Source organism: Thamnophis sirtalis, unplaced genomic scaffold (assembly GCF_051295495.1).
Source record: "Thamnophis sirtalis isolate CommonGarterSnake01/CBP01778 unplaced genomic scaffold, rThaSir2_p1.2 scaffold_1, whole genome shotgun sequence".
Classification (NCBI taxonomy): Eukaryota; Metazoa; Chordata; class Lepidosauria; order Squamata; family Natricidae; genus Thamnophis; species Thamnophis sirtalis.
In genome coordinates, this window is record NW_028261381.1 from 106,170,791 (window position 1) to 106,184,618 (window position 13,828).

The 13,828-nt window shown below is 34.5% G+C and overlaps 1 protein-coding gene across 44 annotated transcripts in view; it reads left to right on the forward strand.

Moving 5' to 3' along the window:
- Positions 1–13,828, forward strand: part of MADD (MAP kinase activating death domain) — an 87,658-nt gene that overhangs the window by 53,212 nt on the left and 20,618 nt on the right. For 18 of the 44 annotated variants that reach the window (XM_087720805.1, XM_087720579.1, XM_087720539.1 and 15 more), the window contains 10 exons: positions 3,117–3,217; positions 3,490–3,573; positions 5,643–5,801; positions 6,232–6,340; positions 7,348–7,410; positions 7,708–7,828; positions 8,301–8,406; positions 10,662–10,772; positions 11,895–12,002; positions 12,084–12,248. In XM_087720805.1, the coding sequence (XP_087576931.1) occupies positions 3,117–3,217; positions 3,490–3,573; positions 5,643–5,801; positions 6,232–6,340; positions 7,348–7,410; positions 7,708–7,828; positions 8,301–8,406; positions 10,662–10,772; positions 11,895–12,002; positions 12,084–12,248 (1,127 nt within the window). The remainder of the gene's footprint in view (positions 1–3,116; positions 3,218–3,489; positions 3,574–5,642; positions 5,802–6,231; positions 6,341–7,347; positions 7,411–7,707; positions 7,829–8,300; positions 8,407–10,661; positions 10,773–11,894; positions 12,003–12,083; positions 12,249–13,828) is intronic. The other 26 variants (XM_087720572.1, XM_087720619.1, XM_087720634.1 and 23 more) reach the window with 4 other exon arrangements.

Consider the following 13,828-nt stretch of genomic DNA (forward strand, 5'->3'; position numbering starts at 1 on the left):
CCACAGAAAAACCTGTCTCTACAGAACCAGCCCAAAAGTTTGGGGCCACCGACTTACACAAAAGCACATATGTAACAAGTGAATCAAACCAACTTTCTACACGTACACTTTGCTTACATACTCCCTGAAAAGAATTGACAGTATGTATGAAATATAGGAATACAATACATACACATATACCAGTACATCTTTTTTCATTACCTAGTTGAAAATTATGAGAACACAGCATAAATCCACTACATGAACTTTGGGTTCAAAACAGCCATGTTTTGTTCTAAATTAGAAAGAAAGAAAAATATATGCATATTTTGATTTATGCTTAGAACACACAAATGGCTATTTCAGTAACCAAACTTGAGGATAAAAATATAGATTTCCTGATTCCCCTTATTTTTCCAATATTATTTCTCTCTAATAATATTTTTCAATATTATTTCTAAATTTGTAGTACAATGGATGGAAAGCTAATGTATTATAAAGCCCAATGCCAGCATCACTTTTATTTACAAAAATATCTTTTTAGTACCACTGTAGGCCCTACAGCAACACTTAAAAAACGATTCATTGATCTACCATAATACCAGGCTTTACTTCAAAGTGTGCTTTTTGGCTCAAGAAAGAAAAATACCTGATGTATAATAGGGAGCATCCAGAGGAAAAAAAATACCTGATAGGGACACTGTCATCAATTTGCCTTTTGAAAAAAAGGTTATTTTAGGAAGGTGAGTATTCACTGGCTGTTAGCAAGATAGGTATTCACAGATTGATCAGTGCTCATAAGTTCCATGTTAGGAACTCCAGATAAATAATAAAATATCACTACTAAATACTACAAATGGAGAGACTGTAAATTCATGTTTGAAGAGTAGCATTTAATCACTATATCCATTTGACTTTAAGGAAGCAGGATCATATATTAAAAATAAAAATAAGAAATATGAATTTGAGCTTTTTTCCCCTTAGTCTACTAAACAGGCCAAAAATTCGGCTTTATAGAAATGGCTCTAAAAAAATTAAATTATCAATTACCATTGGTGTGCAGAGAAATTAACTACATAATTTAAATATTGTATACTGCTTTCATATAATACTATAATACAGTATTCTCTGGATGGATATTCAGGGGTAAATTACAGAGCTTAGTAAGAGTTCCACTAAGTTAGATTTATTTAAGACTGCTCGCTTGATTTTTGTAATATATAAGTCTCCTTCTGTTCTCTAAAGTTAATCTTTATTGCCTTCTGTGAATAAATATTTCAAAATATCATCATCTTAATCAAATAGAATTCAATTTAATTTAATTAAAACTTGTTTCTCTTCCCAATTGGTGTTTACCTTTGGTTAACCAAATGCTTAAAGATATTTTGGTTTTGTAGTTATATGTGTGCATAATGCACAAATGGACATCTAATTGATTAAAACATAAGTGATAGTACATATTTTAGATAATTTATAAATTCTCTGCTCATAGTTTTTCCTTTCCAGCAGTATTATGGACAGCAAGTACCCCATTGGTCAAATGATTTCATTATGAATTAGAAATCTACATGTTCTACCATTAGTAATTTATCGGCTATTCTATAAATTACTCAGTTCATGTTTACCCTTTTTTTTATATACAAAATTATTTTTGAGTGATTAAATGATTTAAAAAGTTTCCGTAAAAGCATGTCAGTTAAGAATATAATTATTTGAAAGTAGATCCTGTGCTTTTTGCTCTGCCATTTTCCTTAATTTCCTGTGAAGCAACCAGAGACATCTCTTTGCAACCATACTTGGAAATACATTTTGAAGCAGAGAAACCAAGATTTATAAACTTCTGTCAATTATTTTTGAGTGCTTTAAAATATATTCAATTCAAAGCATTTTGATGAAATCTCCTCGGAATATGTACAAATACATAGCATTTTTGGATTAACTAAATATCTTTGGTGTAGTTTACTATTTTTAAATAATAGATCATCCTAGAAATCTATACTAAGTGCCCTTCTATTCAAGAACACATTAGCTATTATTTGTGTTTCACATTCTTGTCCCCCCCCCCTCCTGTCTACTAGTAGGTATCTGGTATAACTCCACTCGTACTTTTAATTCCCAACTCACACTATTTAGTGGTATGCAAGGTATTTCTTGATTGTGCACCTAGTGTCGCCAGATGACATTTCATGTATTTGTCCTGTAATTAAAAGACAAAAAAACCCTCCAAATGCTGGTCATGTGTCTCCGTTATGGAACAGTTGGCAGATATGGCTATGGCAGAAGCATTGTGCTCAGTCTCCCTTTCTGAAATCTTAATGGTGAATCTGTGTAGTCTGTAATATATTTTTCTCCTGCCTCCTTACTCCCATGGCACAGTGTTTTCCAAACCCTTCCCAATTCTGTCTCATCCATTTTCTAACATTTCATCAGAAAAATAGTTTTTTTTTTTTTTAAAAAGGTGAACTGCATGCATCTTTTTGGCTTCTATATTATTTATAAAGAGAATGGGATAATCAGTGCATGTCATGTCAATTGCTGATACGTACACTCTTACTGTTTTTACTTTTGTTATTACAAACTCTGGAGAGCCATTTATTTGATCCTTTCAGTGCTCTGTAATTTTTCCTTCGAAGTTCATGTTTTACCTTTCTTTGTGGCGCACAAATTATTGATTATTGCTTTTTGGTTGGTTGGTTAGTTTTTCCATTTGCTAGTGAGTCAAGTGGAATGAAAATCAATGTAGTGATATATGTAAAGATATTTATTTCTGAAAAGTAACAGGCACAGAACTACTCTTCCATACAAGAGGTAAAGGTATGGCTTTCCAGAGTAATGTGATGACTGTCTGGCATGCTTTGTATTAATTTGAATATGTTTGATGCCTGCTTTGTTCTCTTCCTTTCCTAGTAATAATTGTTTAAGACAATTTCTCTATTTCTCAGGTGCAGTGATATTTGAACAAAATAGTTGGCTGTGAAAAACTGAGCTACATTATTAATCCATGGTATTGAAAAAATAGGGAAGAAGATTCTATGGGTTCTCTTTGGACGACCCATTCACAACTCCAGTTTTCTGCCCTATAATTCTTTTATTTTTCCTTCTCGTATTAATAGGATTGTTTATTTTGCTTCGATTAGGGTCAGAAGGTACAAAACACTTCTTTGACTTGGGAGAGACAGATGAGAAGAAATCCCAGATTAGTGCTGACAGTGGTCTAAGCTTAACCTCCAGCTCTCAGGTAAGTGTACAGTAGCTGTTCATTTGGAATGAGCACATTGTGAAAAACTTTTTGTCACCTTGTAAAAAGAATGCGGCCTTTTCGTGTGGGTGTGATAGCCTCGAGAAAATTAATATGCCTTTTTCAACCATTCTAATTTTGTAGATATTCGGGCAGGTGAAAAATTGTCCTAACACTCCCCAACTCCCAAAGACCACCTTGACTAAACCTACAAACAGAAACAGGAATGTCTAATGTGTATTATTTTGCTTCCTGTCAATTCATGATTTCAGAAGAGTGATCTGGATTCGGTGGCAAGTGGGGGCCCTGCTGTTATGATCCGAAGCACCAGCCAAGATTCTGAAGTTAGCACAGTGGTAGGGCATGCCAAAATGAAATGTCTGAGTTTGATTTTAGCAGGTTTTTTTTCTAGACTTCCTTGTGTATGTGTATTTTTTTCTAAACCTGTAAGTTATAGGTGCTGTGTATATGCTTTTGGTTACATTTTCTCCTTAATTTTCTATATTTTTATTTGAGATTGTCCTCTAGTTGAGTACATATCCTTTTCAAAAGGCATGCCTTGTTCATTCCCATAATTTTACACTAAGTTGTCATATATTGCTTTTATGTTTTTCTTAAATGCATTGGGAAACATAGTATACATTTTTTCATGGTCTGTTTTACAACAATTCTGACCTTATAGCTTTTTTGAAATAAATTTTTTGAAGATTATATTATAAAGTCAATACAAAGCATTCATAATTCATATTATAAAATATAAACTAAAACAATAAAAAGCAGAAACAAAAAGAGTAAAAGAACCCTTCTTTAGTCTTAGCAAGTATAGTCAATGTTAACAACTTATCATTATCCCTTAAAAAAACCCAACCATCTCTTCATCCCATGTCTCACCCCTTCTTTTTAAACCAATCTTTAAAACATCATTTCTGTCTTAATCGGCAAAAGTCTATTAAAAGTTATCAGAAATAACACCACTGTTTCAAACCATATATACTAGAGCAATTCATTCCTTTTATATTTATATCTGTTTTCAACATATTCTCCTTATTTTTTTTCTTTTCAAAACACTAGCACTGATGATGTTATTTAGTTTGAGTAATGAAATGTCTACCAAACAACAACAACCACCAAACTCAGAGAGTACAAGGGGCTCATTTCAACCCTGAGCTGCAAATATTATCCTTTACTGGTCTTTAAAACATTATTCGGTGTGATCAGAAAAAAATCTATTGAACATTATCAAAAATAACAATCTATTTTAATTTTCCCACAGGAAGAATTCTTTTAAGATTTATAGCTCTTAATCTATTTAAAACTTTTTAAAAACCAACATTAATAATCCTTTTACTATATTATTCCAGGGTTTTTTCTGTACAAATCTTTAAATTTGTAGCTAGACCTTAAAAAGATTGAAGAAAACCTATCCCGTGAATTCATTAAAACTTGCCATTCTGATGTTCCTTAATCTTTAAGCAGCAGTAAAAAAAATCCATTTAATTAAAAAGTGCACCTAGGCTACATTAACGGCTATAAAGTTGATGGAATTCTGCAACTCCTAACTGATCAGAAATCGACTGCAAAAATTTCCTGCCAGCTACTCACACAAACAAAACCACAATCTGTTCACGTGACATCATGCAGAGAGATTCTGACCATTTGGAATTATAATATTGTCCCGCTATTTAGGGACAACAGTTTGCCATAGCTTTAACAATTCTGACCATATAACTTTGTTTGCAGAGGATGTGTATCTCTAATTTAGAGATTATTAAACTAGAGATTTATTAAATTAAATTAACCTCTAAATTATCTATAAATTAGCCCCCGGAGTAAATAGAGTTACTCCAATAGTGAGATGGGCACCAAATAAATTTAATAAATAAATTTAATAGTAAATTTAAAGGAAATTAATAACAGGCTTACAGAACAACTCTACCAATCAGGCTAGATATAAGTTTATCTGGAGAATGCTTTGATAGGCTTTCAAGGTTCTACTTATTTGCCCAACATTTTGTTTCAGTATCTTACCAGTACTAAAGATCTTTCCAGAAATCCAGATAGTTTTGTTTCCTGAATCTGTCACCATTGTAGAGCTGGACAGAATCTAATGTATTCTTAAAAATTAAGTGAATAAGTTAATGATAAAATGAAGGTCAAGATTCTGGGCTTTTTGTAGCTTTTGAGTAAGTAACTCTAAGACTGAAACAAAAAACCCTTTGTCCATATACATATTGGATCCATATTCCCAGTATGGATCCTATTGTTACATATCCAAGGATACCCACTATCTTCCTATTTTATTTTTAGTTCATATGGTAGAATGTTGAGATTTTGTTAATTTTGAATGATGCTGTAAATGCATTGTTGTCTTTGCAGTATAATGAGCAATAAATAAATAAGACTGTTTGTTTGTTTCTTTCTTCAGGTGAGCAACAGCTCTGGAGAAACGCTTGGTGCAGATAGTGACCTGAGCAGCAATGCTGGTGATGGCCTTGGTGGAGAGATTAGTGGAAATTTAACAGGATCACGAGGCACCGTCTCAGATAGTGAAATTGAAACAAATTCTGCTACCAGTGCTATATTTGTAAGAATATACTTCATTTCTTAGGTGTTCTGGTGTTGGGGATCATTAGGGCTCTTATCTGGTGGAAGGAAATTTTGTTAAAGTAGCTCATCCATAATGATGAGCTGCCAATCCAAATGTGGTTGCCAATTTATCTGCCCCATATATACAGTATATTTCCAATTTACTCTACATCCATACCCTTCAAAGTTCACTGCAAACACAAATCAACAAATGATAAGTGCACAAGTGCACCTTCTATATAGTATGAGCATGTTTAAACAACATGTATTTTAACGGACAGAATTTGAGAAGTGGCTATGCTTGTTCTTATGTCCTTTGCACTTTGAATTATTTATCTCCTCAGTAACCTTACTATTTCATTTTAAGAACCATCTTGTTAATTAACTACCTAATAAGAATTTTCTGTCCTATTTTTGCTTTTTAAAAGGGTAAATCTCATAGTATGAAAAAAGAAATTAAAGATAATAAATGCAGCAGCCCTGCAAGAGTTCCAGAAGATGCAAGTCAACGAGTTTATCTCTTTGAGGGTCTACTTGGTAAGAATAAAATTTTAGTTTCATGCATTCTCTAGTCTTTAGATCTTTTCAAAATAAAACTGAGTAGTGATGTGAAGCTACCATGAATTCTCTGTAATGTTTGAATTCTCTGACAGCATTACATACAAATTGTAACTTCATTGTATTCCTTAAAGCATTATCATTTACTTGAAAATATTGGATTGTTCATTTATTCTATGCTTTATGAAGGGTGGCTTTAACATTGTAATTAGCTTACAGTACATGTTTATCTGATCTGAGCAAATAGGTTATTATATTTATCTGAAAGGAAGAAGACTACAAATTTAAAACAATCACCCGTTTTAAAGAGGAGAGGAGACAAAAAAGAAAAAAAATACTGTATGAGGTTTAGAGAAGTTTAAATTCACTAAGCAAAGTACCCTTCCCCTCCTGAAGTAGATCAATCTTCAAGCTATCCCTAATGATCAGCAGTAATGTTTGTGGCTCTTGCATTTCTTGCTATTCATTTGCTTTTAAAAGCTTGTTAGTCACTCCTCACACTTAACTAGGAAGTAAAAAAGATTACTTTTTAACAACCTAAGCTTGACTTGAATGATAGTTTACGGTCTAAAAAGGCATACATTTTCATGAGCTGATTTTTTGCCATCATAGACTAATACAGTTCTTCTTCTATGTTTACTATCCATAAAATTTCATGAAGAAGCCTTCATCCTATAGTGTATTAACAACAACAACAATGATGATGATATATATTTATGATTTAAGTAATTTTGATTGAGGATACTTAAAAACTGTTAAATTCTGAGATGTATATTTAAAAGTACTATCTTGAGATATTATTACAAAGTCTAGCATTGATCATTATATGCTCATATTAACTTCTCGCTCACTTTAACAGTATTTTGAAATATTTATTGTGAAAAAACAGATTGATCTGTCTCATTAATCCTTATCAAATGCTTAGATTTGTCATTTATCTTTATTCTCTCTTGCTGCCATGTTGCTGCTTGATTGGAATTGTAAAGGGAGGGATAAAGGATCTGTCTGGGACCAGTTAGAGGATGCTGCCATGGAAACCTTCTCTATGAGTAATCATTTCTTCTTTCTGCTTTTCTGTGTGCATTAAAAAGATCTTGAATGTATGACTTTTCCTTGTTTCTGATTTCTATGACAGTTTCATTTAGGAATATTTGTAGAACAAGAAAGGAAACAATGTGTGCTTTAGGAATAACTTTTGAAGTAAAATCAGAAGTAGCCTATTTAGTGGCATAGAATAAGAAAATATCTAGTTTAATCACACTTTATTATTTGTGGGTGAAATTGTTTATATTCTTCTGTCTTATAAAAATATGAAATCTCTGGTTAACAAAAACAATGCTGTTTAGGTAAAGAGCGTTCAACTTTGTGGGATCAGATGCAGTTCTGGGAAGATGCTTTTCTGGATGCTGTGATGTTAGAAAGAGAAGGGATGGGAATGGATCAGGGGCCTCAAGAAATGATTGACAGGTAAAGTACAGATCTCTCCACAATTTCTCTCTGCAATGTGTAAGTTATAACTGAACCTGTTGAGGAATTCAGGGTGCAGTTTTATTCTATATAATTTGTTTACAGGTATAACTATAAGTGTAAATAATTACTACTTATCTACAGAGATTCTGAATCATCCAAGTCATGGTTGTTCCAAAGATGCTTTTTCAAGAGGCAACTGGATTTTCTAGTTTTTCTTTGAAGATGTTTTGCTTCTCATCCAAGAAGCTTCTTCAGCCTCTTGTAAAAGCACCTTTGGGACAATTACTACTTATGTGTAAAATTTTCTTCTTCATAAGCTCTTTTCTGCCTTTGCTCATCTTAAATACAGAGGCTATTAAGGGAAACATTTTATGTAGATTTTAACTATGAGCAGTGTAGAGGATCTTGTAATCAGTGGATTGAATGTTCACTGTTGGCTTTAGTTAATGTATGGTTTTTTTCCCTGTAGATATTTTTCTTTGGGAGAACATGACCGAAAACGTTTAGAAAATGATGAAGACCATTTATTGGCTACTTTGCTTCACAATATGATTGCATACATGATTATGATGAAGGTGCCTTTTTGTTTTTGTATTTTAGATTGGGTCTTGGGATGGGTGATGCTATAATATGTCTTTGCATGATACAGACTGCACTCTTTAAGGTGTTAAAGATCAACTTTTCTCATTCTAGTTGCTAAAGCTTAGGCTTCACTTTCTTTTGAGCTACCTGGAATGTGAGGGGAGGAGAATCTCTGGGAGAAATTATTTATCCCAGAGGGTTGGTTTGCTGATGTAATTTATGTTGGAAATTTATATGGTTGTTTTATCATTCTATAGGTTTTATATTTATATGCTGTTCAAAATCCTTCAGGATTATGATAGATTATAAAAACATTAATTAATTAACAGCAAAACAAAAATGTGCTTATTTGTAGGATCTATTGTATCTGTCTTTGCTCCCAGAACTACTTTGGAAGTGCCTGGTGGGAGTACATTTCGTTTCTTTCAGTTATTTAAAATTATACTGCTTCAAAGGATGATAAGGCAGGCAGATGAGAGGACAGTGTATATGTCAGACATGTGATCACATATTCAGGAACAATCCAATATTAGTGGCTAGTATAACAAATTGTCAAGCATGTTTGTTTCATTAAAAGTCTTGAAAATTATTAAAATGTTCAACTTGAACTAGTGCCGTCTTGGGTGTATTTACATAGTTTTCTTAATAGCAATATGGAAATGGTTTGTCATTGCGTTCTTTCAGGATTTTTCCAAATTTATTTATTTATAATATGTATACCCTGCTACAATGGTCAACAATATCCAAATTCATCAGAAGATGCATTAAAAGCCCAACTATATAATTCTTGGTGTTAAACCTCCAAAGTCCTCCAAAAAAGCTCAGCTTTGAACTTTTTCCAGAAATATTGGAAATTACATTGAGGAGCCAACCTCCAAAGCAGTGTTTCTTGACATCAGCATCTTTAAGATGTGTGAAATTCAACTCTCAGAATTTCTGGGATATTGGGAGTTGAAATCCACACATCTCAATGGTATTGGAGGTTGAGAAATACTACTCTAAAGGAAGGTCATTTCAGTAGTCTAATAATACTTCATGTTTCAGCCCTCTTGAGATCCCCAAAATGGGAGACAACCAGCTGTTTCTCCCAGCATGATTGAAGTGATTTAGTCAATTCTAATGGAGGGATGCAGTCCTGCAGGTAACCCAATGCCAGACCATAAAAATATAGTTAAGATCAGCAGTTTAAATTACATTCAGACCTTAATAGGAAGCAAGTACAAGACTTGCAGGTGTAATGTAGGACCATTGACAAGAATGCATGATTATCTGGACCACTGCATTTTGCCTAGATAGGAGCTTTCAGGTGGTCATTAAGGTCAGCCCCATGTAGAGTGTGTTGCAGTAGTCTAATTGGATTAGACCATTTGGCTGCTGGTTAGACAACTTCCTTGTCTAACCAACAGCCATAACATTCCCTAGAAGTTTCTCATCCCTGCAAGTGCTCACGTGATCTGATCTTGCTCAACTTCTTTATCCAGGCAAGGTCAGTCAAGTATAGCCACACTACCTGAGACTTGTACATACTTGAGATCTTCTCTCTTCTTTATTTAATCAGAGTATTATCTAATTCATGCATTAATTGAAATACAATAAGATATCCATATGTATACAAGATATTTTAGACAGAAGGTAGTGCCAGGTGTGGGCCCTGGGAAGTCGGGAGGATTAGGGATGGGGATTTGTGGGGGGGGTGGGGGGGTGTTAACATAGTCTTAATAAGAACAAGAATGTATTTATATACGGTGGTTCTTTTTTTTTTTTTTTTCCTTGGTTCATTTTACTTTTATCAGATCAAACAACACTCGAATAAAGGCATACACCAAGGAGGGAGGTAGAGGGAAAGAAGAGGGAGGAGTAAGGAAGGAGTAAGGGGAATGTAAGGAGGGTGTCTGGGGAGTAAGGGGAGAAGGAAGGTTTGAGGGGAAAGGGAAGTAGGAGGGGAGTGTTAGAGGGAGAAAGGAAAGTTGGAGGGGGTAGATGGGGTGTATGGAGGATGGAAGGGTTAGGTGGGGTTGTGAATGATGAGTTGTGTTTCCTTTTTATTTGTTCGTTTTATTCCCTTTTTCTTTTTTTCTTTTCTTATAGTAAATACCCTGTATATAAGTGATTGCAAATGGAATGTGAAAAATGAATAAAATATATTTAAAAAAAAAAAGACATCACATTTTTTAACTTATACTGATGTGTATATCTCCATAAATGATGGGACAGTATCACTAACTAAGAATTGCATTTTGCTATTTAGGTGCAGAAGAATGATATTAGGAAGAAAGTACGGCGTTTGATGGGGAAATCTCACATTGGCTTGGTTCATAGTCAAGAAATAAATGATACACTTGACAAGATTTCCAGCATGGTAAGTAAAACATATATTTGTTTCTTTGCTGTGAGGGGAAGAAATAAAACATTACACTTCAGGTTATACTGCCAATATCACTGTTATCACTTGTCAAATATTTGAAAGTATTTAGACAAGTTTGCATACTTTCTAATATGCATAACATGCAATATATACAAGATAATAATTCTGCATCGAGACTAGTCCATAGTCATAAAATATGTTGTTCTTCTTTTGTACAGCTCAGAAGTAATTTATTAGAATATTGTTATTCCACAAAAATAGCAATAGTTATTCCAGAGCAATATTCCAGAGTCTTGTTATTCCAGAGAAATAGCAGATATTCCAGAAGAAAGTGGGACTCAAATCTGGGCACTAGTGCATGTAAATGGCATTGACTGACATAATGGTATTTTGTACAAAAAAAGAATATCATTTTCAGGAAACATATTGTTTTTCCTGAACTTCAGTTGCAGTGAGTCTCAGGACTCTCATAAGAAGTTACTGAAGTTCTTTCATATTTTCTGAAACTGATGAGACTTGCAAGACTTTTGAAAGGCAGTAGATAGGCTTTCTCTGCTCTGTGGTCAAATTCTGTTGACTTGAGGATTTCTGAAAAACCAATTGTTTGAACTGAATCTTAGACATTTTATAAAGATTACAAAAGACAGTTTGCTTTTAAAAAGTGGTGTCCATAGTTCAAATAGTGAGTCATGCTTTGCTGTTCAGCTATATCTATATTTTTATTGAAAGACTGATAGGATTCTTTCATTGAAAGTTCATTTATTCATCAGTACAGTAGATTGCTTTGCTGATATATTAGATTATCTTGTAATTTTTCTATTAAAACAGCTAAAATAGTTGCTATAGTTCTGATCTTTTAATGATTCCAATGTACAAATGCTTGAGAATTTTTTTTGTTAACAGCCATTTTTATGTTTTAAGATATATGAATAAAATAAGTAAGACATTGTTTTAAACCTATGGTGCTAATCTAGTCCAATTTAAGTATTTTAATCTCCCATGAGTTATATTAGGTGAGAGGGTGAGAGTGGCTTTGTATATTAAGAAATTCTGACTTTCAATTATGTAATGTGGGGATTGAAAAGAATGCATCTCTTTTCTTTTTCTTTTCTTTAGACTGGCAGGGAGCTCCCCACCCGACCAAGTGGCAGTAGACATATTAAGAAACAAACATTTGTTGTACATGCTGGCACAGACACAACAGGGGACATATTCTTCATGGAGGTAGATACCAGATTAAATGTTACTTGAATTACTGGGTTGAACTCTATGAAGTTTTATGCATACAACTATTCATGTTTCTAGGTATGTGATGACTGCATTGTGTTGAGAAGCAACATTGGCACTGTGTATGAACGTTGGTGGTATGAAAAATTGATTAATATGACGTACTGCCCCAAAACAAAAGTGCTTTGTCTTTGGAGGAGGAATGGACAGGAAACACAACTGAATAAGTTCTACACTAAAAAGGTATGTTTTCCACAATTTTTTTCTCCCCCCCCCCAAAAAAAAGGGAAGATACAAATAATACTACAGTATTATTTTACTGGACATTTTTGTGAAGCACAAGAAATGAAGATCTAATTAAAGTGATGTATTGCTAATCTTGCCTATGCACAAGAATCTTTTCAACTAATGGTAGTAAACAGGAATCTTCTTAAGAAAAGGCTAGCAGCTGCTAGACGTTAGATAAGGCTCAATGGAATTCAAGGGAGATTGGTTTTACCGAATTTTTCGGAGTATAAGACGCACTGGAGTATAAGATGCACCAAGGTTTTGAAGAGGCAAATTTTTAAAAAGTAGGTAGGTAGATAGAGGGATAGAGAGGGAGAGAAAGAAAGAGAAATACAGTAGGTGGGAAGGTAGGTAGAGAGGGTAGGTAGGTAGGTAGGTAGATAAAGGGATAGAGAGAGAGAAATAGAGAAATACAGTAGGTAGGTAGGGAGAGAGTGTGTAGGTAGGTAGGGAGAGGGATAGAGAGAGAAATAGAAAGAGATTGAGAGAGAGGGGGGAATACAGTAGATAGGTAGGGAGAGAGAAAGTAGGTAGGTAGGTAGAGGAATAGAGAGAGAGAGAGAGAGAAATACAGTAGGTAGGTAGGGAGAGTGTGTGTGTGTGTGTGTAGGTAGGTAGGTAGGGAGAGAGATAGAGAGAAATAGAAAGTGAGAGAGAGAAATACAGTAGATAGGTAGGGAGAGAGAGAGAAATACAGTAGATAGGTAGGGAAAGAGTGTGTGTAGGTAGGTAGAGGGATAGAGAGAGAGAAATACAGTAGATAGGTAGGGAGAGAGAGTAGGTAGGGAGGTAGAGGGATAGAGAGAGAGAAATACAGTAGATAGGTAGGGAGAGCGTGTGTGTAGGTAGGTAGGTAGATAGGTAGAGGGATAGAGAGAAATAGAGAGAGAGAAATATAGTAGGTAGGGAGAAAGAGTAGATAGGTAGGTAAGTAGAGGGAGAGAGAGAGAGAAATACAGTAAGTTGGTAGGGAGAGAGAGAGTAGGTAGGTAGATAGATAGGTGCTTCCAGGTCTATTTATCCATGTACTGGAGAAGGAAATCGTTGACAAACCTTAAGACTTTGTTTTTGCTGGCACAGCACTTGATCAATGTAATTCTCTTCAGTTAAAGAGCTTTCCAAAAGGGGAAAAAAAGTTTTTGCACTCTGCAAACCTCCGAAAAATGGCCCATTTTTCGCGAAAATGGGCTCTCTCTTTTTCAAATAAAAGGCATGAATAGCCTGGGGAGGATTGCAGAGTGCTCCTGGGGGAGGGTGGGGGGTCAAAAAAGAGCAAAAAATGGCCCATTTTTCACAAAAAAGGGCCTGTTTTTTGTAAAAAAAAATTGCATGCATAGCCTTATGGAGGTTTATAGAGTGCTGCTGGGGGTTGGGGGGACAAAAATGGCCCATTTTTTGCTGATTTCTGCCCTCCCCACCCCCAGGAGCTCTCTGAAAGCCTTCATAAGGCTATGCACAGCCATTTTGGTGAAGGGGACAGGGCTTCGGGAGGCAAAAAATGCTGTATTCGATGTATAAGACGCACCCAGGTTTCC